Consider the following 27,500-nt stretch of genomic DNA (forward strand, 5'->3'; position numbering starts at 1 on the left):
ACCAAAGTATGGGCAGACGCTCGTCGGAGACGCTCATCCTTCACGGATGCGACAGCCCTAACTGGTGGCGGCCCCAAACACAACTTCCTCCACGCCGACTCGCCAAGAGAAGAGACGACTCAACACCTCTGAAAATCGCAACTGTACAAATGTACCGCACCCCGGAACTACATCTCACCTGAGGTTCAGGTGGACGAATGCTTAGAGCAACAAAAAACAAAACAAAACAAAAATTATTCACATCAACGACAGTAGAACTCGTCGTCGTCAAAATCCGTAACCCCTAACATGGCCAAGGCCAAGTGGCTCTGCATCTCACTCCTTTTCTGCGGATCGCATGTTCGAAAATGGGAATCGACGCTGCCGTGCCTAATCAACCCCCATCTCTCTTCCATACGGCCCTCGTCCCCACGCAGTATCGGAAGAACTTCCACGATGCTCGGCCTCCTCGATTCCTCGCTCGCCAGGCACGCACTCGCCGCCTGGATCACCCGATTCACTTGCCTCACATTCTGGGCACCCCTTGTAAGGTGCGGATCCAGTAACGTCTGAATGGCTTCTTGTTGCATCAGTGGCTTTGCCTGCAATTACACGTAAAAAGTCTTCAGTTCATTTCATCAAGAAGCCACTGATTCACTTCCCAATGAGTGGTTTTTTTATTATGAACCAGTTACAGTAATCCTGTCATCTTGATTGCTTTCACATAGGTAAATGAGATTACAGCTTGACTGTTTAACAAATTTAATGCAATCCCATGTGTTTCCTCTCTCTCTGTGGAGACTCTCTGGCAGTGCTTTTTCCCAGTTGAGGGAACAAGTGCCGCACTTCCTCTGGAGAAGATGAGCTGGGCTTAGATCCCCGATACAAAAAGATTGGGGTAACCCAGGACATTTGAGCCATTCCAGAATGGCGCATCAACTGGGAAACCTGAGACTGCATTTGGAAGCAGACATCATTTCACTTTCTATAAGTTTAAGTAGTACTGCTCCATGCTGCCCCTTTATTTAATGTGAATATGTGGCATTAGTTTTGGCTGGTTTCATCCACTATTTTACTGGTCCCTCCATGGAATACATCATCGTCCACCACCTTTATTTTATAATTTTTTCATTGATTAAACTACTATAGTGATCATGGGGTTAGTTTATTTTTTTGAATTAAAGATCCGAATCTCAACCAGAAAGGATGAACGAGATCAGGAAGGGGCTTAAAACGGTGCATGCATATAATTGAACGGACACCTACCCATGCGACCAGATTCTCTTCTCCGGCAGCTCCTCTGGTCTCGATGGGTTTCCGGCCGGTGAGCAGCTCCAGCAAAACCACCCCAAAAGCATATACATCTGTTTTATCCGAGACTTTCCCATGTTGGAAATATTCAGGAGCCAGGTAACTGAAACCAGAAACGAAAATAATTGTTTAAATGGAATGAACAGAGGCGCCCAGCATCTGAACACGATCAAAAGAGTTTTTTTTTTTTTTTTTCTGATTTTTCAAGGGGTTTACCCAAAGGTTCCTTTGACCGTTTTGCAGAGGAAGGGAACGGAAGGAGCAGGAGTCCAGGTAGCCAACCCGAAGTCGCAAAGCTGAGAAAACATACAGCATTAGTTATCCTGTAAAAAGAAAAAAAGTACCCACAAGTAAATTATAGTTTCTGGTGCAAGTAGATGTTGGATTATGTTGAAAGACGAAGACTTACTTTGGGCGATTTCTTTGAGGTGAGGAGGATGTTAGACGGTTTAATGTCTCTGTGAACGACGCATTTCTCGTTTCCGTTGTGCAAATAAGCTATGGCTTCTGCAACTCTCAGTGCGACCTTGTACCTCACAGACCATGAAAGTGGAGGTTTCTTCCCTCTTTTCTTGCCTGCATCAATTTCCGGTAGAGATTGCTGTTAGCATTTATGATCGGAATCTCTGTGGGTTTCCGACAAAAGATGAATCGGAGCTCAGAAAGAATTAATACCATGCAAATAGTGCTCCAAACTCCCTCCAGAAACATACTTGTACACTAGGAAAAGACCTTCTCGATCTACACAGAAACCCACCAAAGGAACCACATTTGGATCGTCCAGGGAGCTTGCAATCATCAGTTCCCTGTAAAAGGCCTTAGCTGATTCCTTGTCTTCGTTGTCTAATCGCTTAATGGCGACAACTCTACGGAAACCTAACTTTCCTCTGAAGACACAACTGTTGGCACCTCTCCCCAACACCTTGCCTGCATCAGATAAACTAACAAAAAGATTAGCGGTTTGCAGAATTTTATTCAAATTGCAGCAGCACACTGATCCAGTGATCCCTCAAACGTTCACCCATCTGTAATTTCGCGCTTAAAAAAATAAATAATAAAAGAATTAATGAAACTTTCAGACAGTAAACGACCGAGTAGAAAATATGCCAAACTATTAGACTGTTCTTCCTACTGCAATTAGAAAATGACAGACTGAGGAGTAGGTCTAGAACAGTTACGGAAAGCTTCTTGCATCAAAATGCTTATCGGCTTAAGAGCAATTAAACAGAAAAAAACCGAGAAAAATGAGATTGATACCTCTACTAAAATTTTTAGCAGCAAAGCAGATCTCCTCGTAGCTGAACCTGATCAAGCTGGTTCGCACCGAAGAAATACTTCTCTCAAGGATCCCAATTTGTCGAATTCTATTAGCATCAATAGACGAGGAGGATTCCTGCGAATTCCTCTCCAAATTCACCATAAGCACGGTCGCGGCTGCAGACGAAGAAGAGTTGAAGGCCAGCGATTCCAACTCGACCTGTGAGCCGAAGCTGAACCTGAAGGAGGAGTGCACGGACTGTGGGTCCGCGCTGTCTGCAACTGCTAAAGCAGAGTCCGCCAGGAGCCACGCCTTGTTGTTCTCCTCCTCCTTCTTCCTCTGCCTTCGGCTCAAACCCAGAAGAATCATCAAGCTCAAACCCCATAACAATTTCTTCTCATCAGTAACACAACTCACTTGAGTTTTTCGACCCTTCTCCCCCATTTCCGCTTCGTTTGATTCATTGCAGCTGCTATGAACGCAACCCATTCGAAGAAATTAGGAAAAGAACGATGAAACGAGAACAGAGAGAAGGAGAGAGCAGTCACGGAAGAAATAGAAGAGAGGAAGTTGTGAAAGGAAAGTTCTTTGCTTGAGGAAGAGAATTGGGTAAAAAAGGTGGGGAGGTGGGAGGTGGGAGGTGGGAGGTGGGAATTTATGCCATTTAATATTTTCATCCATGTACACCGAAAATTAAAATAATTTCATTAATGGAGGCTGATGGCAGACTGATATGGTCCCATGGGATATCGATCGACGATCAAGGGAAATTTATTAAAGGGGAAAAGGCGGGAGCTGGAGAGAAGCTCAGAAGCGAAGATTCTTCTTGCCTCGAGTAAAGTGGACAAAAGGAACCACACCCACAGAGATAAGCAACATGCGTAGATCGAGAAACCAAACGAGCGAAAGGTTCAGAGGGATTGTCTCAGTCGACTGGGTTTTTGGGGTTTAATTATCTGGGTTTACGGACGAGCAAGAAGGCAAAGAAGGGGGTTCGGTAACCTTTCAACAACTTCCCAGCCCAAACTACTTGTCTTCCTCCCTTATTGTCTCTCTTTGCCTCTCTGGCCGATTCTCTGTTCTGTTTAATTATCTTTCATGATTACTAAAGAAGAACGTAAAGAAAGAAATGTTTCATCTCGGAAATCTTCGATGGGACCGTCTGTTCAGCACTGAAACTCATTTCGTCACCCAAATCCTAACGACTGGAATTTCTGGGCCTTCCCTGTAGGCTGATAACCAGACGAAGTATTAAAGATCCATTGAACGAGAGACAGGTGCCACTTGCCATTGCCTCTTTAATGGTGATGAAGACCAAACAGGAGAGTGCCTTTCGTGGCTCCTTTCAGCGCTTTTCATGGATGTTAGGGATCAAAACCCAATGACAGAGCACTCAAGTTAACCTTCCAAAGGTTCTCCAGTGTCCCTTAATGGAGGGTTTTGAGATTCACAGCGATCTGCAAATAAAAATTTGATCAAATTACACAAACCCATGAAACTTGAAACTGGATCATCTGGTGGAGGTCGATGAATGAAAGGCTAGACAGCCACGTGAAGAAGAAGCTTGACCTTGTTGGAATCATCACCCTAAGAAGAAATCTATGCATTTCGCTATTAACAATTCCTTATCTTGGGGCATTGATGGTTGAGGAAGGTAACATGCACCATGTGGGTTCTGCTTTTAGCCATTAACAAATAAACGGGTCGGCGCCTGAGCTTAAACATCAGTTAACGTACCCTTCAATTTCAGTAGCTTTTGGTTGATTTGAGTTTGGCAGCCATGACAGCAAGAATTAACAACTCGAATGGTCCCATCTCATCGACCTATCCAAAATTAAGAACGAATGCCATCATTTACTGTTAATCATGAATTGGAATATTCATTAAGAGGTTAAGTGTTTAAAAGCAGACTGGTTGTCACTACAGTTAAGAACATTCTAAGCTAACACATGGACTGAATTGAATGCTTAAAAGTACAATTTATTGGTAGGATTAAGGGGGAAAAAGAATTAAAAAATTCTAGGTCACCGGTGGAGTACGGCTTGCTCAGATTTATCCGAATTCAGGAAGGTTGAAACCCAATAATCCCACATAGACAAAAATAACAATATTACAGTCCTTTATATTGTAGCTATCCGTCCATGACATAGCCGAGTTCGGTAACGTGAGCTTGTAACCCAAGTGGGGGCCATGAGGTGGTGTGGATAGTCGGTTGGTTTAACGGGGTTTGGGCTGGCTTGAACAATGCGATTCGCCCATTCCAAGCCGCGCAGTTGAGCCGTGTTTCCCTGGCGAAAGCTTGGGGGACTCTGTTCTTAGATCGGAGGGCACAGCGTGAGGCTGGTTTCACAGAACAGCGATAACCTCCATCTGTCGGCAGTGGAAGGAAAACGAGTTGATGCGACTCGGTCCAAATTCGCCCTGTTCATCCGACTCACCTAGACCGCCACCTTTTTTGTATTTTCGGGGTAATCCGATTATCTGCCATCAAACGATTCAAATTTGAAACCGATACTTTTTCGCGCATAAATAAATCTGGTTTTGAGTGGAATCCGTTCGACCGGTTCGTGACGCTGAGATCTTCGGAGGTTTGAGGGAATGGCGAGCGAAGAAGAAAGTGCTGTAAAAGAGCCCCTCGATCTCATCAGGCTTAGTTTGGATGAAAGAATCTACGTCAAGCTCCGTTCGGACAGAGAGCTAAGAGGAAAATTACATGTAAGGAGAATTATTTTAATACCGCATGCCCTCAACCGATGCTAATCTTTTCTTTTCGTTTTAGATTGTCGAATAGCTTCGGTTTATTAATACAGCGGGCGGAGGAGATGTAGTCGTGACTCATCAGTTTCTTTGTTGTTCTTCAAATATTACTCTTCACGGTTTCTTGTCTCCGTTTTTCTTTTTCTTGGTTTGTTTTTTATACATTTTTTTCGGTAAGAATTTTCTTATTTTTTTTTCTCAATTATATGATTAAACGAACTCAAAAAGGCATTATGGATGTGATTATTTTCAACTCAACTAACTGCCAACACATAGTTTCTCATCATCTTGGAATTATTTTATTTTGTTGTCAAGATTGATTAATTTAACGGGACAAGTGACCAACTTATTCCAAGGATCAAACATTCAACTTTCTGGTTGAACATGAGCAAAGTTCTAGTCGAGATACTTTTATATGCGTTGAAATTTTTAGGGCCCTTTCTTAACTGTTCATCTCAATATGCGAATTATAATATCATAGGAAAAAGATCAAGGCTTTGAAATACGGACCCCACTAAAGATCTAAGTGGCAATAATTATCATTTGCAACATCCTTTACTCTGCGTACACTCTTGGAGTTAGAATCATCTATCTCAGTGTCAAAAATTAACAAAACAGAAGAAAAAGGCCTCGACTATTTTTTAATCTTTTTTTTTTCCTCTAACTACCAATTCCTGCTTTGGGCCTCGCGTGGTGCTTATTCCAAAGCTTCATCCAAAATCCAAACAAACTGCTGAAAGACTGCCCAGTTGGATGTCAGTCAAACTTGGTTAGGCTTAGGCTCCCATTGTTGGTCAAAGAATTCCGAGTGTCTGGTATCATCTCACTACATCCTGCACATTTGTGTGAAGAGTTTGGATTTATTCACTGTGAGATAACTTTTTTGTTCAAGTCGATCAAATGTTTTCTTGATGGTAACAGAGGTTGCACTCCAAGACAAGTGAATCCAAATTGCCAAGATAGTTTGGGGCACAGGTAATTGTAGATAAGATTATTGCATGTTTCTGAATGAAAATAAAAATCAAAGGCCAAGTGGATCAAAAGGACAACGACAAAGGGTTAAAAAGATTTGATGCATGAAAGGTAATTTTTTGTAAAGAATGTGGATGGCATAGGAAAAATACATTTTGCAAGGAATTTAAATAATGTGGAAAAAGCAAATAATTGCAAGAAAAGTAAATTGTAATTGGAAGATGATGAAAAACATAGCTGTGTTGAGCCATTGTCCCATTTGATAGTTGCGCTTAGGGGGTTCTTTGATACATTTGTGCCTTCACTTAATGCTATAATGAGCCTTTGTAGGTGGATTGTTAACCAACTACCTTGGAAGTGCCTGGTTACTAACTACTTCTACACCTAGTTTGTTACTAACTATGTGTTATATGTAGGGGGAATGTGATATAGTAACTTCTTTTGATTGGTCAGTTTTGCTTCTACCCTTCAATATGTCCTTCCTGAGTTGTTCCTAGTATCTATTGGTGGTTCCTATGAAAAGGTAGGGATGAGAATAGAGTGAGAGGAATTGGAAGAAAGAGGGGAGAAGAAGTTGAGAAGTGAGAATCTCAACTAACTCTCGTTGAGGGTTTATTAAGTGAAAAAATATAATATTACATGCCCCTATGCCCTTAAAATTACTTAAAACCTTATTCTCCCAATATACATACTCAAATTTTATGAAAATAAATCTAGGGATATATCTAAACATGTACAACAAGAAAATGTAAACTCCAGAAACAACAGCTGATGTGAAAAGATGAAACTACCATGTAGTAGATTTTCTAATATGAATGAGCTGACATGTCCCTAAATATCTTCCAAACCATAAAGTAGTCAATGAGATTTGATGACTGTTTGGGTGAGCTCATTTATTCTTGGATGGCTTCTTAATTGCTTGGAGGCATTAATTTGTCCTGGATCATGTCTCTTGGGGTTGACAGACTTGACTGAAGTTGCTTCTTTGCTGCTAAAGGTTGGAAGCAACTCCAACATACCAGAGCTATTTGTTATGGGAAGCACCACAAAGCAAATTCACAAACTACCAAATGCTCTTAATGGAAGCTCTAACAACCAAGCTCAATCATATAACCACAACACGAGATTTACGTGGAAAAACCCTTCAGTGTGAAGGGAAAAAACCATGGGGCAAATCCGAATAATCTTCCACTATTAAATATGGGCTTACAATATCAATTTCTCTCAAGTTTGCCCAAACTTGAGGTTTACAAATATCATGAGAGAAAACAAGTTTTTAATTCAAACTCATTCACACTAATTGAGAGATAACCAAATAAATAGAGGTTAGAGATCACTGGATATGGAGATTTCACCAAAATAAGGATGAAAGAAAAACGACTTTGGAGAAGCTTCAAAAACCTTCTTTCTTTTCTTCCTCTCTTTTCTCCTCTCGGTCGAACCCCTTTTTCTTCTCGCTGACGGCACTGTTTTTCGCTCACGGCGAAAAACCCTTTCTGTTTCTCTCGCGCACTGTTTCTCTCTCGCGCTGGTTCCTCTTTTTGTTTTTCCCGCTCTCTGTTTCTATCGCTATGCAGAAAAACCCCTTCCGTTTCTCTTTCTTTATCTCTTTTACACGAAAGAGATTAGTGGTGGGGCCCACTCATGGGCTGGACCCCACCTACTAAAAATAACAATCTCCCCCTCCAGACCATGAGGAGGGCTCACCACAATCTTCCATACCGGCTAGACTAGTGCACAACTCATGTTTTTCCTTGGTCACCACTTTTGTCATCATATCTGATGGGTTTTTATCAGTATGGATCTTCACAAGTGATAACATATCATTTTCCAACACATCTCTAATCCAGTGATACCTCAAATCAATGTGTTTTGTCCTACTATGAAAAGTAGCATTCTTACTCAAGTCCAAAGCACTTTGACTATCACAATGAATTGCATACCTCTTTTGTTTGAAGCCTATCTCACCCATCAACCTCTTCAACCACAACATTTCTTTACTAGCTTCAGTTGCTGCAATGTATTTAGCCTCTGTTGTAGAGAGAGCAATGCATTTTTGAAGTTTAGATTGCCAAGAGATGGCTCCCCCTACAAAAGTAAACAAGTAACCTGACGTAGACTTTCTCCCATCTATGTCACCTGCCCAATCTGCATCTGTAAAACCTTCTAATATAGGTTTTGAACTACCAAAACATAAACACAATTTGCTAGACCCTTTGAGGCACCTGAGAATCCACTTAACAGCAGCCCAATGTTCTTTCCCTGGATTTGCAAGAAATCTACTCACAACACCAACTGCAAAAGCAATGTCTGGTCTAGTACATACCATAGCATACATTAAACTTCCTACTGCTGAGGAGTAGGGTATCTTCTCCATGACTTCCTTTTCCTTCTCAATTGAAGTACACTGTTGGGAGTTTAATTTGAAATGATTTGCAAGTGGTGTACTTATCGGTTTTGCATCTTTCATGTTGAACCTCTCAAGAATCTTCTCAATGTACTTATGTTGTGACAACCAAATTTTCTTCTTCTTTCTATCACGAGAAATCCTCATGCCCAAAATTTGTTTGGCTGCACCTAAGTCCTTCATATCAAAGGACTTGCTGAGATCCTTTTTTAACCTGTCAATCGAATTCATATCTTGCCCAACAATTAGCATATCATCAACATACAACAAAAGAATTATAAAACAACCATTTGGGAACCTTTTACAGTAAACACAATGGTCTGTAGATGTCCTCTTGTAGCTTTGACCCATCATAAAGGAGTCAAACTTTTTATACCACTGTCTTGGGGCTTGTTTCAACCCATAGAGACTCTTTTTCAACTTACAAACCATATGTTCTTTCCCTTTTTCTTTGAACCCTTCTGGTTGTTCCATATATATCTCCTCTTCTAAGTCACCATGGAGAAATGCTGTTTTGACATCCATTTGTTGAATCTCTAAGTCTAGGCTAGCAGCTAGACTAAGAATCAGTCTAATTGATGGCATTTTCACTACAGGTGAAAAAATTTCCTCAAAATCAACTCCTTTCTTTTGGCTAAAACCTTTTACAACCAATCTTACTTTGTACTTGACATTATTATTCCCTTCTTGTTTCAGTTTGTAAACCCATTTGTTTTCCAAGGTCTTCTTACCCTTCGGCAGTGTCACCAACTCAAAGGTGTGGTTCTTATGCAAAGAGTTTATCTCCTCTTTCATAGCTTTCAACCACATATTCTTGTTCTTATCTTTCAGAGCTTCTTGAAAATTTTCAGGTTCACCTGCATCAGTAAGAGTAATAAACTCATTAGAAGGATATTTCTGAGAAGGAATTCTACCTCTTTGAGATCTTCTTAATTCAAGTTCAGCCACCGGTTGTTCAATAGGAGTTTCTTCTTCTTCAACTTCTTGAGAGGGTTCATTTAGTTGCTCCCCCAATTCATCATCATTAAGAGTCACATCTTCATGGATAACATCATCCTCTTCATGAGATTCTACACTTTCTTCAATAACTGGTGTAGGAAGGGACATAGGAGGCAAGAATGAGGTAATATCTGGAGTACTTTTGACTTTTTTCAACTTTTTCAGGGTCTTCAATGGTTTTGTCTTCATGAAAGACCACATCTCTACTTTTATGCAACTTCCTATTCTTAGGATCCCATAATCTGTATCCGAATTCATCATCTCCATATCCAACAAATACACATGGAATAGATTTCACATCAAGCTTTGACCTGTTTTCTTTGGGTACATGCATAAAAGCTTTACAACCAAATACATGCAAATGGGAATAAGAGATGTCTTTTCCTTTCCATACTCTCTGAGGAATATCCTCTCCCAAAGGGTAAGAGGGTGACAAATTTATTAAATAAACTGCAATCCTCACAGCTTCCCCCCAATAGGATTTAGGTAATTTAGCTGTAGAAAGCATACACCTTACCCTTTCCACAATGGTGCGATTCATCCTTTCAGCTACACCATTGTGTTGAGGGGTCATTGGAACTGTCAACTCATGCCTAATTCCATGTTTTGAACAATAATCTTTAAATGCTCTAGAAGTATATTCACCTCCATTATCACTACGTAAGCATTTAAGTTGTTTACTTGTCTCCCTTTCAACCATGACATGAAACTTTTGAAATATATCAAAAACTTCCCATTTGAATTTCATAGTGTAGACCCAAACCTTCCTGGAAGCATCATCTATAAAAGTAACAAAATACTCTGCACCACCAAGAGACTTAACATCCATTGAGCATACATCAGAATAGACAAGATAAAAAATCTTTGTATCTTTCTTGTGAGCATTTCTAGCAAAGGTAAGTCTATGTTGTTTACCAAATAAACAATCATCACAAGGAGAAATTTTCATACCTTTAGGTAAAAGATCCTTCTTTGCTAGAATCTGTAACCCTTTCTCACTCATATGTCCAAGTCTCTTATGCCATAAATTTGATGAGTTTGCTTCTAGGGTTGCAGTCAAGCCTTCATTAATGACTTCTACTTCAGTTTTGTAAAGAGTACATGACTTGATTCTTTTTGCTAGTATAAGTGATCCCTTGCAAAGCTTCCACTTGCCATTAACAAAACGACTATCAAATCCCTCTTCATCTAATTTGCCTGCAGAGATTATGTTAAAGCGAAGATCTGGGACATACCTTACATCTCGAAGAATCATCTTGCACCCGAGGTTAGTTTTGACGACTATGTCCCCCTTTCCTTTAACTTTCGAAAAACCTGTGTTTCCCATTTTCACTGTTCCATAATCACCTGACTGAAACATAGAAAAATACTCTGCATGAGGAGTAGCATGGAAGGAAGCACCACTATCAACAATCCAACTTGTTTCAAAATCACTTGCTAAAAGAGAATCTACATCATAAGTCATAATGGCAACTTCATTATCCAACACTATTGTGTTTTCATCTTTTTCATTCTCTTTTTCTTTGGCACTATATTTTCCTTCCTTTTGTGCTTTCTTGAGAAACCGACACTCACTCTTGATATGTCCCTTCTTATGGCAATAGTAGCACTCAAGATCCCTTCTTGACTTTGACTTTCCTCTAGATTTTCCTCTCTCTTGAGGTTTTCTACTTTTGCTTCTACCTCTCTTTTCAAACACCAATGCTTGAGAGTGGGAATAACCTAGTGATTTTCTTCTTGTCTCTTCATTCAACAAGCTGCTAGTGACAAGACTCATACTCACAATTCCATCCGGAGCGGAGTTGCTCAAAGACACCACTAAGGTTTCCCAACTATCTGGTAGAGAACTCAATAATAGAAGGGCTTGGAGCTCATCATCAAGAACCATCTTCATGGCTGTCAATTGATTTACAATGCTCTTTATCTCATTGAGATGTTGTGCAATAGAACTATTGTCATTGTACTTCAAATTCACAAGCTTCCTTATGAGGAAAGCTTTATTTCCAGCTGTCTTTCTCTCATATAAATCCTCTAATTTTTTCCATAATGATTTAGCTGAAGTTTCACTTGAGACATGGTGAAAAATACTATCATCCACCCACTGTCGGATATGGCCAACTGCTTTTCTATCAAGTTTCTTCCATTCTTCATCTGAAATATTTTCAGGTTTTTCCCCTTCAATGGGTGATACAAGTCTTTGCAATACAAATAGTCTTCCATTTTTGCTTTCCATATTATCCAATTTTCTCCATTCAAACCAACCATTCTATTAGCAGCATTTGAACTCTCCATTGGATAAAAAAAAAACCCCAAATAACCAAAAGCTCTGATACCACTTGTTATGAGAAGCACCACAAAGCAAATTCACAAACTACCAAATGCTCTTAATGGAAGCTCTAACAACCAAACTCAATCATACAACCACAACACGAGATTTACGTGGAAAAACTCTTCAGTGTGAAGGGAAAAAACGCGGGGCAAATCTGAATAATCTTCCACTATTAAATATGGGTTTACAATATCAATTTCTCTCAAGTTTGCCCAAACTTGAGGTTTACAAATATCATGAGAGAAAACAAGTTTCTAATTCAAACTCATTCACACTAATTGAGAGATAACCAAATAAATAGAGGCTAGAGATCACCGGATATGGAGATTTCACCAAAATAAGGATGAAAGAAAAACGACTTTGGAGAAGCTTCAAAAACCTTCTTTCTTTTCTTCCTCTCTTTTCTCCTCTCGGTCGAACCCCTTTTTCTTCTCGCTGACGGCACTGTTTCTCGCTCACGGCACTGTTTTTCGCTCACGGCGAAAAACCCTTTCTGTTTCTCTCGCGCACTGTTTCTCTCTCGCGCTGGTTCCTCTTTTTGTTTTTCCCGCTCTCTGTTTCTATCGCTATGCAGAAAAACCCCTTCCGTTTCTTTTTCTTTATCTCTTTCACACGAAAGAGATTAGTGGTGGGACCCACTCATGGGCTGGACCCCACCTACTAAAAATAACACTATTGGCATCTTTCATCAGATTCAAACTCCTAAAACTCATTTCTTTGATTGGATTAGGTTTTTATTTTTTCATCAATCTTCATGGAAAGATTATGAAAATAGGGAAAAGGCATCTCTGACAATTGTAGGGGATTAAGGATTCTTTGCTATGCTCTCTTGCAAAACAGTGACCTCATGACATACAAAAAGGAGGCAGAAAAACTCTTGCTTGGATTCAGATATTGATAGGAATGTCGATGACATGGAATTCATGGTGAGCATCACAAACAGTGAAAAAGTAGTTGTGTCGTGCTTTTGGCACAAAACATGCTGTTGCTTGCCAGCTCAGTGCTGAAAGTTGAGGCTCTTGTGCACTTTATGCTCAGTTGTGGAAGTTGCTTGTTGGACTTTTGCCATCTGCTACCTGGCAACTGCCCTTCTTGCCCCTGGTGTCTGCCCCTAATTGCCCTTGCATTCACTTGCACTATATGGTGGTCTATATTCACTTTTTGGATGCCTGCTTGCATACATGCTCCTCCTCTGTTCCTGTTACACACATCCCTGAGGGTTTGGCATGTTTCTTTGTTCATGTAGTGTGCTTAAGTGTCCCGTTTCTGAGTCAGATGCTGTCATAGTGAATGTTTGATATGCCTTGATGCTGACCTCTACTGCTGCCCATTGCACATGAAGGCTAGATGCTCTATGTTGGTCATTTGGTTCATCCACTGGATCGATAGTCTTGCTTAACTTGCCCCAGCTTTTGGGTGGCAAAGATCACAACTGTGTGAGTCTGACCAGCTTGTCTTTGCTTAACAGGGCCAAGGTTTTGTGTGGTGAATATCGCATTTGTGAGAATCTGATAGTAGTCATAGTATCTGTGCTGTCTAGATGGTGCCTAGCCTTTCATAGTGTCTTTAAAGGGTTGGGTCTTGCCTAGACTCCTTGACAGAAACTTTGCCATTTGCTGGCCTTGACATTATTGGTCCCTGTGCTTGGGTGAGATGGGATCTTTTTTTAAATAATTTTGATTCTATTATTAGGTGAAAGTGTGAAAGATAGATGATTTAGCTCATCTTCACGAAATTAGTGGGGTATCTAAATTCTAAAGCTCAGTTTTCTTTGTGCACCAAATAGGTCAAAATTGTCTGATTCATACATGTCCAGAGCATGGTTTTCTGACTGGCAGCTTGACCCAGATTTTTATGGGGCAAGTCGGGTCAGGATGTTGAACTTAGTCCTATTTAGGGTGAATCCCCTCCAACTTGCCCCGAGTCCAGCTCTGGTCACCCAACCCAGATTTTGAAGAACCTGGGTTGGGTCATGATCCGGGGTCAGAAAACCCTGGTCCGGAGTGCAACGAAATTCTCTACAGAAGCCACCAATTTAGCTTGACAGACAATTCTGGTACAGAAATCCTGTTCTTTTTTAGGTTCTTAGTTTCCTCTGTTTTCACTCTCTAAGGCAGACTGATGATCCAACTTTCTTGTGATAAAAAAAAAAGAATATGAAAGAGCCAATTTTTCATTTTTTGTTTTCCTTTCTGTAGGCTTATGATCAGCACTTGAATATGATACTTGGGGATGTTGAAGAGATTGTTACAACTGTAGAAATTGATGATGAAACCTATGAAGAGATTGTTCGGGTACGCTTCTTTCACTTTTCTATTTCATCAAACTTCTTTTATGGTTTTATTAGCTTAACAGAGAGGTCAGTTGTCTCCATGCTGTGTTTTTTTCTTTCACAATTTTTGGACTAATTTTCCTTGCACAAATGGTTGAAAAAAAATTGGTGAGTTTTTTCATTGAGAAGCTAAGGTTGGAGATGGACTCCATGATGAGAGAGAAATTATAGAAGAGGCTAAGAGAGGAGTTTAGGTCAAACTGTGTTTCCTGTTCACTTCTTTTAGGAGCCTGCTCCATAAAATATAGGCAATATGCAGAATCTACACCTGTAGGAAAAGGAGCTAGAGTTGGCTGGATCTTCAACAGTAAAAAGATCATGGTCCAATGCAGTAGACAGTATGAGAAGCTTGAGAGGTAGTTCTGATAATTGGGATTCTAACTTGGCCTTGTTGGAGTTTTAATCTGGAAAGTGTATTAACGTTATCATTCAGAAGAAAGTTTAAGAGCTGTGGAACTTGCATTACTACTTGAGGTTATGAGTGCATAAGTCACTTTCTTGTTGTTTTGACTGAAAATGAAGTGGCATTACCTTTGCAAATGAGGTTTTGTTAGATTTCAGTTTTATTCGAGTGAACCATCACAGTGATTAATAATTTTCAGTTCAAGTATTGACTAGTAGCAGAGGGTCAAAAGGGTTAATGATCTCGAAAAAAAGAGGATAGAATTCTTAATCATAACTTATTCATCATATTATTCATGTAAAAAAGAAAAACAGTTATCAAAATAAAGAACAAAGATTTTCACATCACTGACTGAAAATCCAATATAAGAAATTAAGGGAGGAAAATACTATCTGAGGAAGGTTCAGATACTTTCTTTCATCAACAAATCTGATTCTTCTTTTTCCATCAAGAAATCTGCCAAGTTAACTGTACTACGTACATGCCTTGCAATGAATGTTGACCATTTCTAAATTTAAGTTTTGCAAAGCAACATGGAATTTTTGCTTTGCATTTGCTTCAGATTATACCATATCTGTGATCTTCTTAGGATGAGGTATTTAAAGGCTTTTCTGGATTGCTTTTGAACTAACAACCTTCTAAGAGTTGCAGTAATCAAATCTTCTTGACCATTTCCATAAACTATCTTTAGAATACCACCATTTTCACATGCTTGCTGGACTGGATTCTCAGTGGATGGACCTTTTTTTTTATTATTTATTAGTCGTCATTTATTTTTGGGAGAAAGAGTAGAGGCACTGTCAATGTTGGACAGAATGATACCACAGGTTGAAATGGCCAAATGTCTACCAGTTGTCGCTCCCCAGAAGAATTCTGCGATTAAGAATTAAGGGCAAAGGGTTGTTCATTTACTCTGTAATTCTACCAAAATTAACTTCATGTATGTTAATTTCTGTCTTATGGTTCAAATGAAAGTTGTGCCTTGAATTCAACATTAGTCTTTCCTTGACAGTTCCTTTCCTTTTTCTTTTTTTAATTTTTTCCTCACAGACTACCAGACGCACAGTTACGTTTCTTTTTGTCAGAGGTGACGGTGTAATATTGGTCTCACCACCTCTTAGGACCGCGACTTAGTGAAGAGTAGGATTGCTCATGTCATTGAGGAATTCATAGTTCTAAAAGTCGCAAATGTATCTCAATATCTTCTCATTGTAATATTTACTTTTTTCAAATGATGGTAGGATTTGGTTTAGTTGATGGCCGCGGTTGCATAATTTTGATTAAATTTGGTTTTTTACTACTTGAAGGCCATCCGTTTGATCATTCTGTTTTCCCCATCCGAATCGGTTCATGCTGAACTGAGTTGACATCCTCCAGGAATCTTTTTGGCTGTTGTTGTAGCCTATAGGGTGGGTGGATATTAACTGAAGCGCCATGGAAACGGACCACACCGCGAAGTGAGAAATCTACTCGGCCCAGTATCTTCTTTAGTCCCTCATGGAGAAATCAGCGGAGAAGGGCAGTAGCAGTGTTGAATAAAAGGCGAGCTAATTTGCGGTAAGAAGCATACCTTTCTCGGCCTTTTGGCTAAGATCAAGTGTAGTATCTGTTCTTATCAGTTTAATATCTGATACGTGGTCCATCGGGCCACATGATATTAAATTAATTTCTTGTGGGGGAGGACCCATTATCGGTAGCTTGCTACCGGGGGCCCTTGAGCGTCGTCCATGCGTTGCACTACTGCAAGGCCCTGGCGCACCCTTACCAAATCCTAATTTAAATTTTTTCAACATGTAAAAGAAACCTGGTTTTTTTCCAATCTTTGCTTGACGATTTTTCTTTTCTGGGTCGAGTTGCAGAGAAGGAAACGAGAGAAACCAAACTCAATGAGTTCGGGTTGGCGTCTCGAAGCATCGATTCTTTTCTTTCGCACGAAGGAAAAGAGAGAGGAAAAGCAAAAAGAAGAAACTTACACATGTGCCACGTGCCTTGGTCATCGCTTCTTCTGACCCAAACGTCCCTTCATAGATTTCTCCTTCCGACCACCATCATTCACCTCACAAAGTTCACAGAGAGGAGAGTTCCATAATCCCCGAAAACTAGGGTTTTCTTCTTCTTCGGCTCCGGTTCGACCCACTTGATTGGTTAGAGGAAGGATAATGGCTTTGGAATGGGTAGTTCTCGGATACATTGCCGGGGCGGAGGCAATAATGATCCTCCTCCTGACCTTGCCCGGCGTCGACAGCCTCCGGAAGGGTCTTATTTCGGTCACCCACAGCGCCCTTAAACCGATGCTTTCGGTTCTCCCGTTCTGCCTCTTTCTGCTCATGGATATCTATTGGAAGTACGAGACTCGTCCCACCTGCGAAAGTGTCTCATGCTCCCCCACCGAATATCTCCGCCATCAGAAATCTATCATGAAAAGCCAACGCAACGCCCTTCTCATTGCCGCTGCCCTTATCTTCTATTGGCTCCTCTTTGCCGTTACCAACCTCGTCGTCCGCATTGAACAGCTCAAGCAGAGGATCGAGAAGCTGAAGAATGAGGAATAGTTAAGCCCTTTTTCTCTCTGCCCGTTGCCCGTTTTATCCACTTTTTTCTAGTTGCATACCACTTTGTAGTTATGTTGAGACCTTTGTGGTTGTGTATTGGATCATTTGCTTTCTTAATTCGAATATGATCCGGTGAGTAATATGACTCCTTGCAAGGCGATTATGAATGTTTCTGTGCTAACAGCAACTCATTTCGTGGTTAAATTCAGTTTATATTCTTCGCTTCTGTGAAACCTTTTAGTCCCGATTACGTTATGCAAGAAACTTTACCGAATCTAAATTATATCTACTTATTTTCGAGGATTCATTCGGATATGCATGAAGTTTGATTTTTTTTTTTTGTGCAATTATAAATTTAATGCTATGTGCATGCAAGTGGCCTAGATAAGACCTGAGAAAGCTTTTTTTGATAACTTACATTTAGTCTTGCCTAATAATCAGCCGTATGCTGTTGGATTTCCAAGCTTAACCAAGTAGTTTTGATTTCCTCTAGCATCGATACATGGGCAGAAGAAGAAAAAAAAGGATAAGTTATCTTGCACCTGTTAATATGCAAGGAGTTATTGGTGATTCTATCCTTTGAGAGTCTTTAGTTTGCTAAATTATACTTTATCATCGTTTTGAAATTCTAAGATGAGGTTATTTATGCTTTATCATAATTCTAAATTTATAGCATAAGAAGCTTTAATTTTTTATGTCTTTTTTCCAAAGATGTTTCTAGCCAAGTGGGATATAGTGGCTCTTTGTGGATCAAGCTGGTTGGTTGTGAACTTTTTTTTTTTTTTTAATGTATAAACAGTTGGTTGTCAGCTCTCTTTCTTTCACTTCCTGACTCTCGTTAGCCTCTAATCTCTGTGGACTACACTTTATAAAATGAAGATCTTTGTGACTGGATGTAGGAAAAAATTACACATAATGGCTCTTGATTGACAAGTCAAAAAAAGTGCTGATTGAGGTTGTTATCCAATGTTTAGTTTTGAATGCCTTTCGATTGGACTTGTTACTCATTTGAAGATGCCATGACTCTAAAATGCTGTTTATACATTTTAATGTGCACCGCAAAAGCTTCTATAAATTGCTTATTCCTGACTCAAGAGGTTATTTGGATCTTTTCATGGCCTATCCTTCTAAATTACTCTACCATCTTAGGCTCTTTAAGGAGCCTTTGGGATCTCAAGAACATGTTGGTTCAATATCAAGCTTTTGGGATTCTTTTACTGGTGAAGGAGTTGACCATCAATCTCTTGTTGTTTGGTAGTTGATTGTCTTCTGTTATAGCCTTGGCTGCTATATCTTTTTGTAAGCTTCTCCTCTTGATAAAATTCTCATCTTGCAGGGAGAAAAAGAAAAACCGACAATATTATGTGGTATACAAGCTAGAAAAGGTCACATTGGATAGGTCACGCCTTGCGGGCTCTTATTTATTTGGTTTTAACCTTTTTAATATGGAGGGCGTAACTTCATAGTTGGCAAGGGACGTGGCCTTCTAGCTGTAGTCTGGGAGAAGGTGGAAGGAGGTGTCTGAGGACCTTTGGTCATTGCTTGGAGGCATTGGCCTTGTAGTAGTAATTTTTCTTTTTCTTGATGTGATGGTCTTTGTACTCGAACTTACATTAGAGGGGTATAAAGATACTTTAACATAAATCACTTCCTGCCATAATCATGAAACTGCTATTCTTATTTTACATTTGTGCAACTCCTGCCTCATTTGTTACTATACATACTTGATAGGTCCATCCTGGGGAGGTTTCAAGTGTGAGGTCTCGAGTTCAAGTCTCTCCAAGGGTAAAGGGTGGGTGTCCGTATTCAAACATTTAGAAAAAAGTAAAATAAGAACTAGTTTCTCTAGGCTTAGGGGTTCATTAGGTTCATCCTAGGTTGTGTTTGAAGATTTCTGTCCTGAATGGTATCCACTCAGAGAGGAATCCTTATACGTAGATTTACTCAATATAATCCTTAGGACTCTTTTGTTACATTGAGATATGAATCTCTTTTTGTTTGTGGAATATGAGAAGCTGTTTCATTTGCCTACTTTCTTGCTTTCTAAACAAAGCTGGCGTTTGTAGTGTATAAGCTTCCTTGCTCTTGAATTGTTTTTTGCTCTGAACCTTATTATAATTGTGTGACTGTTAAGCGATAATGATGTTCATAGACATGTTCTTACTAAATCATTCTTAAGGTTGAAGAAATTGGCATTTTGTTGGCGTGCTCATTAATTTTGGGTTGCCATTTGGTGTCCTTTTTTATACTGCAATCTTCTCTGCTATAGATGTCCTTTTTTTGCCCCACTATCGTCTCTCCTTTTGTCTCTTTCCTTACATTTAAAACCCTTTTTTGCCCAACTATCGTCTCTCCTGTTGTCTCTTTCCTTACATTTAAAACCCTTGTAAAATAGAACTTTTGAAGCAAAATCTTGGACTGTGGGAAGTGTTGTTGAAGGGTGATTCATAACATACTGCAACGGGGTGAGTGTTCTAAATATCATGCATCTGGTTCTGAGCTGTCATTTGCAGAAATTGGAAGCCGATCCTGTCCCTTGTAGAAGGCAGACCTCAGAACTGTGGTCCCTATGGTGTAATTGAGCTTTTATGAACGAGTGACTTCTAAGAGAGGTTAATGAGGAAAGAGGTCGACATCTGGCAGATCAGTTCCATTTTTATTCTCTCTCTCTATCTATCAATCTCTATGATTCTTTCATGAAATAATTGAAAATTAAGCTCTCCCTGGAGTGAGGACAATAAGCTTCCTCTCTTATAAACAAAGAGTATCTTCTCACCAACTATTTTTTTCTCCGCGAAATTATCATATGGACACCCAAAATCAGGATTCTCTAGAGGATATTACTCTTGCTTCATGGTAATGCCCGTGGCATGGAAGCAACAGAAACCGATGGTTCTTTTATTTCTACCCAACGGTGGGTGGAAGAGAGAAGAAATTTCTTCAGGAGAAAGGAATATCAGTTTGGTGTCTGAAAGAGAATCATAACTGAAACGAGTTTGACCCCCTTTTGTCTCTTGGTGATAGAATCCTATAGCCATCTGACAGCATGTTTCTTTCTATTTATTCTTTCCTTTCGTCCCGGCTTCACGTCTCTTCCTCCCTGCCCATCTTGCCTTCGATGGAAGATTAAAAAAAGAAAAAACTCCCACCTGCCGAAGATTTTGAGATCGAATCTGATCTGGATTTCCAGCCTTAATAAGCTTTTGTTAGAAAGCCTTTTTTATTAAGCTTGCGGAGTACCAAATGGATCATTTTTTTAGAAGAGAATGGCACCGAAGTGCGTGTTTCCATGTCCAAAGAAGTACCAAATGCCGACAGGCTCCCAGATATGAAAGCTGTGACAGTGGATGTCGATCCAGATGCGAGAACCACAGCCATTAAAATAAAAAAAGGGTGTATACTCTTTGGCGTTTAGGGAAGCGTTTTGTCTTGTTTGGGAGGTGAAATTTCTCCCTGTTCGTAAGAATCAATCAATTGGCCTCTGGAGCTCACAACTTCTGGTTATTTGCTCTATCTGTAATCTTCTTCTCCTGTTTTGTTGTCTCAGCATTCGCTTTATACACCGAAATAATATACAACCAGTAAATGATCAAACCTCTGAAAGAAATCCGTTCATAATCTAGCCTCTCAAGGGAGGTGGGGTTTAATTTTTACGACCTCTCACAGTTCACTATCTCACAACGGGAACCGCGGTCTTGATTTTTGGTCCCAAATATTTCAATAGCAGGATTCCGCTTTCATTAATGAATGAAAATAGGCGATTAGAGGATCAATAGCAGTTAAGAGGTGGACCTCCTCACCCCAAAATAATCAACCCATGGGGTCCCACCCGGAAAGAAATCTCTACTCTTTAACTATATCCTCATCTTATCAATAATACTTCCCAAGTTTCTGATTGTCGTGTAAGCTCAGGACAGGTGGAAACTGCAAATCTTTTGTCCACATCAGATCGGAAGGTTTTTCCTACCACACAAATTTCAAACTACAACGACCACCAAACACCCGCTGCCTCCAGGAGCAAGGTGACGGCGATGGAAGCAGTTGCAAGCTTTGACGACAGAGAGAAGCCTTGATCGGCATCTATTCGTGTAAATTGGTCGCCAGTTCAGGCACATGGCTTGGAAGTCTCCTCGTCGGTCAGGATTTCGATGGACAAAAAAAAAAAAAAAACAAAAACAAATAGCCAAACAAGTACCAATCAACAAACTCAAAGCGCTTTAAAAAGAACCACAAAACAAAATGTAATTACAGTGCCTTAAAAAGAACCTTAAAAAGCGCCATCCACCGCCATTTCACAGAGTTATTCATCAAGGCTATATAATAAACAAAATGAAAAAATGAAAATGAAAAACTGCTATTTAAAATGGGAATTTGGAGAAACAACATATTAAACAGTTGCTTAATTGGCGGGTGGGAGAGAAAAATTTTTAAGTGAGCGGATAGAAAACGCTAAACCCTGTTCCAAAGACAAAACAAGCACAAGGATCGATTAAGCAACTATAAAAATGGTGAAACCAACCAACGAACCCACCCCCCGTCAATCAATCTAAAAGCGAAGGCTGCTGCTGCGCGGGTGCCCCAGACCCATCCACTGAAACTGTACGCTGGGAAGATGCATCGTCCCCATCATCGATTGGATGAATGTGCGAGTCACGTTCATGTTGCAGACTGGAACGGCGCAGTTCCTCGATACGACGAACCACCTCAGTCATTGTTGGCCGCTTGTCAGGGTACTGTGCGCAGCAGTCTATGGCCAGCTGCAAGAGCTGGACCATCTCTTCTTCCACGCTCTGGTACCTCAGGAGCTCCAAATCAAATACCTCTGAGGTCCACTCCTCCCGGACCACGGACTGGACCCATCTCGGAAGGTCCACCCCCTCCTCATTCAGGAGGGCATGAGTGGGGGCTTTCCCAGTGAGAAGCTCCAGCAGCAGGACGCCGAAGCTGTAAGCATCCGCCTTCTGTGATACTTTACGAGCATCCGTGACTTCCGGAGCCCTGTACCCAGCGACACGGTTGGGAGTTGGAGTGGGTCCTACGAGGTGTGCCAGGCCAAAATCAGAGACGCGAGCTTCGAAAGACTTGGTGAGGAGCACGTTAGAGGATTTGATATTGCCGTGGGACACGCTAGGTCCCCTGTGGTGGAGGTACTCGATCCCTCGAGCTGCCCCAAGGGCAATGGCGGATCGCGTATCCCAATTCAATGGGGTTCTTCCTGCGCCTCTGTTTCCTGCACAAATGTTGAACACAATGGGAATCACCACATAGCAAATGCAGCTAAATTTAGAAATCAACCTTTGGATCAAGCCAGAGAAATTTGGTCTGCTTTAGCAGAAAATCCAGTTGATGAACCCCACGGTTCGAAATTACTAATCTGGAATTTATAGCGGTAGTTGTTGGCCTACTTGAAATCGGAAAGATGATGAAGACACCTCGTGTCGCAAGGAAGGCCAGTGAAATATCTCAAAGGCCAACTTCCTGTCCTTCGACATTAAATTCAAACACCAGCTATGGAAAACAACTTCGACCTATCTTTCTCCAGATGCATTTTCACATGGAGATGTATGATAGATGAACCAACTCCTCCCAATTCCAGCAAAAAAGAAGTCAAATAAAATCGATGCTTGTTGTAAAGGAACATATTTCGAACTACGAAGAGTATGAATATCCATGAAAAAGTTAAATTGAACAACAAAAAAAAAGAAAAAAGAGAAGGAGAAGAGGAGGTAACAGCATTGTTCACAAAACATGACGATTTGGATTCATCAAAATTTTCAAAACCCAAAAAAAATGGCCTAAAGAGGTAATCATAGAGTCGAAGGGAGACTGACCATGCAAAAGCGCAGAGAGGCTCCCGTTAGCCATGTAATCGTAGACGAGAAGCTTCTCATCTTTGCTGTAGTAATAGGCCCTGAGAGGAACCAGATTTTCGTGATCCATGGATCCAACGGACTCGATTTTCTCCCGGAACTCCCTCTCTGAAATTGTAACATCTTTCAGCCTCTTCACAGCCACAATAGTCCCAACCTCCAAAACAGCTTTGTAAGCCGTACCGAAAGTTCCTTTCCCCAAAACCTCTGCCGACGCCCTCAGTAAATCCTCTAGATCAAAAACCCTAGCCGCGTTGCCGAAGAATATAAGTTTCTTCGCCGCGCTGGGGTCAGGAGCGCCTGCTCTCGCGGGTGCGACGACAACCCCACTACTCACATTATGTGTCCCGTTCTCTGCTTCTCGAATCGACTTGTCGCCGGTAAGTTCTGCCTCGGGCGGCTTCACAGTCGCAATGTCGACGGATCTAGTCTGGCGGGTCCGCTTTTTCCGGCACACAAGGAAGATGATTAGGAGTATGAGAAGAAACGCCACCACCGATGCAATCGCGATACCAGCAATGGCTCCGCCGGAGAGCTTTTTACTTTTATGTCCGCTTTCATTCTCTTCCCCAGGGCAGGGGATCATCGGTCGACCGCATAGTGAATTTCCGAGGAAGGAATCGGATTTCATAACACGGAGGTTCTGTGGAATCGAACCATTGAGTTGATTAAACGAAACATTGAACTGAACGAGATTCGATAGATTAAGGACCGGAATCGAGCCGGTTAAGTGATTGTTTTCAAGGTAGAGCGTGCCCAGTCGAGTGAGGTTGTTAAACGCCGGTGAGATGACGCCTGAGAAATTATTCTGGGCAAGATTCAGGCGAACGAGGTTCTCCAAGACGAAGATGAATGGCGGAATCTCGCCTGAGAACTTGTTTCCCTGCAAGTATAAATTTCGTAGATCCCTACACGACGCCAGATCCGAGGGGAGTAGGCCGGCAAGGGCGTTAAACCGTAGACTGAGTGTCCTGAGACCCGTCAGATTTCCGACGATTCCCGCCGGAATGACCCCTATGAGTCCAGTTCCAGGCAATCGCAGGACCGTCACGCGCGCTCCCTCGCATCGAACGCCCTGCCACGCGCAGGGACTCTGGCTCGCGTTCCATGGCAAAGATCTCCCCACCGCCGCTCGGAAAGCCAAAAGTGCCGCCCTATCCGACTGCAGATCCGGTTTCCCAACGCCGATGAAGCAGAAAAAGACGAGCAAGAACCACAGGCGAGACGCCATTAACGGTTGGCAAAAGCCGCCGTTCACTGACTACACTCCAGTTTTCTCCATAAGAGTTCACAAACTTCTCCGTCTCCCTCTCTCTCTCTCTCTCGGCTATTTGCGAATCTGAACTATAAAACCCTAGTCACTGCTTTCACTTTATTTTTCCCTCTCCGCTTTATTTTTCCGAGCGCGAAATCAAAATTCACTTTTGTCATTGCAAGCTGGATTTCCTTTGTTAAAGGTATATCGTGAAGCACCATTTAAGCGCAGAGCCGAGTTTTCTGCCGAGAGAAATTTTTTTTATTGGCTATACATTTACGAAGATTGCTGACAGTGCGGACATGTCGAAGCCGGACCCGAAGCCGAAAACCGCACAAGGTTTCAGTTCTTCCCATCTCTCGCCATAATATCGCGATAAATTGGTAGGTCCTTTCTATTCGTCCCGAAATCGCCCATGTAGCACGGTAACGACGGGTTAGCGACCTGTCGGACGCAAATTTTCGATCAATTGCTTTTGTCTGCGATGAGGCTGTTCAACGGTTTTTCTCGTCGGTGATCACTGCTAACATTTGTCTCTTCTCGCGCAAAAAAATCGCCGATCCTGAGATGCAACTCAGCTTTTGGGCCTTTGGCGCCGTCGAGGCTTTTCATGACGAAAGTACCCTCTCGGGTCGAGGACAATTAATAGTTTTAAAGAAAAAGTAACTTTAAGAAAAGTCGCGTGTACGGTTGGGGAGGTACACTCGCTGGGTAAGACTCTAGGACTATGCCAGCTCGCAGAGTCACATGAGCGAGGCGGTCAGACCGGATCGGAGTGATTTCAGTTCCCTCCTCGGTCAAGCTCGATGTGTGCGTCATGCGTTAGTGTAGATTACAACATCACATAGACGCGCGAGAGTGGGTTTTTGAAAAAGGAACCTCGGTGGGCCCAAACAAAGGCCATCAGGAGTGCAGGTGGAGCGCTCGAGTACTCCCTTTACTTTCTCTACCGCTGCTTATATGCGCGTTTGGTGGTAATCTGGTTAATTGCAGCTATTGACTAAATCTTGACGCTAAGTAACGGCGGTTGGCTGGGCCACTGAAAGAGATATTCCAACAAAAAATTACGATTTTTGCGATTAAAAATTTGTGGGCCCGTAATGCCCATATCTTGAACGTGGGAAGCACACAGCTTCGTCGCCTTCTTTGTTCAGACACGCGAACCTGTACTGGGGTCGACCGTTAACCGGTTTGATTTTTTTATTCTAATTTCCACCCATAAAACCCGAGCCCAGTGCTCCGACTCCTCCCTGTCCTCCGGGACCCTGCGTTTCTCTCCCGATTCTCTGTAGTCCGCACAGATACTTAAAAACGAGGAAGTCTGTCACTCTGTCGTTCCTATTTTTTTCCCACTTTCGCCACTTTCCCAACAATTTCTATTAGAGGCAATCGCGGTCTCAACCCAGATCGAAGGGTATCGATACCATCGTACACATCTCCGTCGATCCTGACCGTTGGATGATGTGATAAAAGAGTCCAAACGTGAGATGTTGCCGTTGACCAAACAGCTTTGATTGCCTGCAGCAGAACTCTGGGGCCCATCTCCTCGTTGTCTCCGGTGCATGTGAAGTCGTGAACTGTAACCAGTTGCTTTTTCATTTATCTATCCAGAGGTTGTTATTCGACCATGATAATAGGTGATGGACCCCACCCTGCACCGCGTCTCGTGCCTCTGCTCCCCGATCCGCCGGATCGCTTACCGATGACCGTCGTGGGCTGCACCTCATGGATCCACACCGACACTACCAATTTATGTCTTGCTATTTCCAGTGAAAATTCCAAATTCCAAAGCCTACTTTTGCCTTCTCCGATCGTGTATACAATATCACATATAGCATCGAATGCCTTCAGGGCGGAGTTGGGCGTGGATGGTGTACGATGCAATGTCGGAACAGCTTGGCCCTGGGCTTGGGTCGTCAAAACGACGTACAACTGACACTGCCTTTCGCGTCCCTTCACACGACAAGGTATGAACCCTGAGCAGACCTGCTCCTGGCTTACTCAGAGGGGATGCTTTAGGTACAAAGTTTCTCTAGCTTAAACAAACATTCTCCGGAGAATTTGCAAATCTCTTTTACTGTAAAACGAGGCTAATGTATTGTTCAAGATCCAGTAACGACGCGGAGTGGAAGAATCTCCAGATGGACATACTATAAAATCATCAAACCGCCCAAAAGACATAAAAGTGAGAGGAGGAAGAAAGCGGAAGAAAAGGGGGAAGAAGATGATGAATTCCAGTGATTCGCCATCCATCTTTTTGTCGGGTTATTCACATGCGGGAACGACCGTTTTCTTCATCTTCTTCCTCTCTCTCTCTCTCTGTTTTTTTTTTTTTTTTGTATAGGTTACGATTCTTTTATCTTTTTGTCATGAAATGTGAAAATGATTGCTTGCATGTCGTCTACCCACGTCGGGCTCTCGGGTCTCCCCTTTTTCTCATCTTCTTCGGATGCCTTCGCCCATACAACGACGCAGTTCAGTCTCGGCTGCATTTTCCTACATCGGAGCCTGTCTTCTGCATTATACCGTTTGAGAAGACGAGTCGTTTTCTTTGAAACAGAGCAATAACGACGGTACATCGTTAAGGATTAGGTGGGACCAAGTATAATTTTGTCTTCCCGATGTTTTCTCTACAGTTTGACTCGCCGGAGTAGACCGGAATTTCACGAGAATAATTGCATGTCGGTCGGAAAGTTGATGATACAAAAGCAGCAGAACTGCTTTCGCTTTGCTTTGTAAAGTAGCGTGCATGCTTTCAACTTTCGCAGTCTCTCTTTTATCTTTTAATAGATAATTAAATAAATTGGAAAAGATGCCGGAGATCATTGTATCAGATTACACGTGTATTAGTTGAAAGAAAAAACTACTAACCAGTGTTTAAAAACCCAACCCATGCAAGCTATAGGACCATGTTCAACCGGTTATGGTAATACTGAATTTAAATATCAATTTCAAATTATTTTCTTATTTTCTACGTTTTTTTGGATGATAACATGATAATTATGAAAGAGCAAATATGTTTATTTATTCTCTATTTTAAGATTAGTAAAACTATGTTTTAACACTCTCTAGTTGG

At 41.5% G+C, this 27,500-nt stretch overlaps 4 protein-coding genes and 1 non-coding gene across 6 annotated transcripts; 3 read left to right on the forward strand and 2 right to left on the reverse strand.

Moving 5' to 3' along the window:
* Positions 1 to 108: 108 nt before the first annotated feature.
* Positions 109 to 3,836, reverse strand: LOC137959099 (probable serine/threonine-protein kinase PBL23). Its single transcript, XM_068806398.1, has 6 exons — positions 2,548 to 3,836; positions 1,966 to 2,217; positions 1,700 to 1,866; positions 1,507 to 1,586; positions 1,246 to 1,393; positions 109 to 581 (listed from the first exon to the last, which is right to left on the reverse strand). The coding sequence occupies exons 1-6, from the start codon at positions 3,035 to 3,037 to the stop codon at positions 243 to 245; spliced, it is 1,476 nt and encodes a 491-aa protein (XP_068662499.1). The 5' UTR covers positions 3,038 to 3,836; the 3' UTR covers positions 109 to 242.
* An 875-nt stretch (positions 3,837 to 4,711) lies between these two features.
* LOC137959307 (sm-like protein LSM3B) lies at positions 4,712 to 16,668 on the forward strand. Of its 2 annotated transcripts, XR_011114065.1 has the most exons (4): positions 4,712 to 5,263; positions 14,211 to 14,306; positions 16,149 to 16,304; positions 16,607 to 16,668. XR_011114065.1 is itself a non-coding variant. In XM_068806712.1 (3 exons), the coding sequence occupies exons 1-3, from the start codon at positions 5,147 to 5,149 to the stop codon at positions 15,879 to 15,881; spliced, it is 297 nt and encodes a 98-aa protein (XP_068662813.1). In that variant the 5' UTR covers positions 4,712 to 5,146; the 3' UTR covers positions 15,882 to 16,070. The 2 variants fall into 2 exon arrangements, 1 of the variants encoding a protein (XP_068662813.1); XM_068806712.1 differs by lacking the exons at positions 16,149 to 16,304; positions 16,607 to 16,668 and adding an exon at positions 15,798 to 16,070.
* Positions 16,314 to 16,511, forward strand: LOC137960658 (U2 spliceosomal RNA). Its single transcript, XR_011114210.1, has one exon. It is a non-coding gene; the product is annotated as a U2 spliceosomal RNA (small nuclear RNA).
* A 128-nt stretch (positions 16,669 to 16,796) lies between the features above and the next one.
* Positions 16,797 to 17,441, forward strand: LOC137959306 (uncharacterized). Its single transcript, XM_068806711.1, has one exon. The coding sequence runs from the start codon at positions 16,907 to 16,909 to the stop codon at positions 17,297 to 17,299; it is 393 nt and encodes a 130-aa protein (XP_068662812.1). The 5' UTR covers positions 16,797 to 16,906; the 3' UTR covers positions 17,300 to 17,441.
* Positions 17,442 to 21,491: 4,050 nt separating this feature from the next.
* LOC137958955 (probable inactive receptor kinase RLK902) lies at positions 21,492 to 24,639 on the reverse strand. Its single transcript, XM_068806180.1, has 2 exons — positions 23,131 to 24,639; positions 21,492 to 22,529 (listed from the first exon to the last, which is right to left on the reverse strand). Exons 1-2 carry the CDS (start codon positions 24,398 to 24,400, stop codon positions 21,841 to 21,843), a joined length of 1,959 nt encoding a protein of 652 aa, XP_068662281.1. The 5' UTR covers positions 24,401 to 24,639; the 3' UTR covers positions 21,492 to 21,840.
* Positions 24,640 to 27,500: the final 2,861 nt, after the last annotated feature.

The sequence above is a fragment of the Aristolochia californica genome, unplaced genomic scaffold (genome assembly GCF_029961685.1).
Source record: "Aristolochia californica isolate CCGP_79_NKW_82.1479 unplaced genomic scaffold, dmAriCali1.0.hap1 SCAF_3, whole genome shotgun sequence".
Lineage (NCBI taxonomy): Eukaryota > Viridiplantae > Streptophyta > Magnoliopsida > Piperales > Aristolochiaceae > Aristolochia > Aristolochia californica.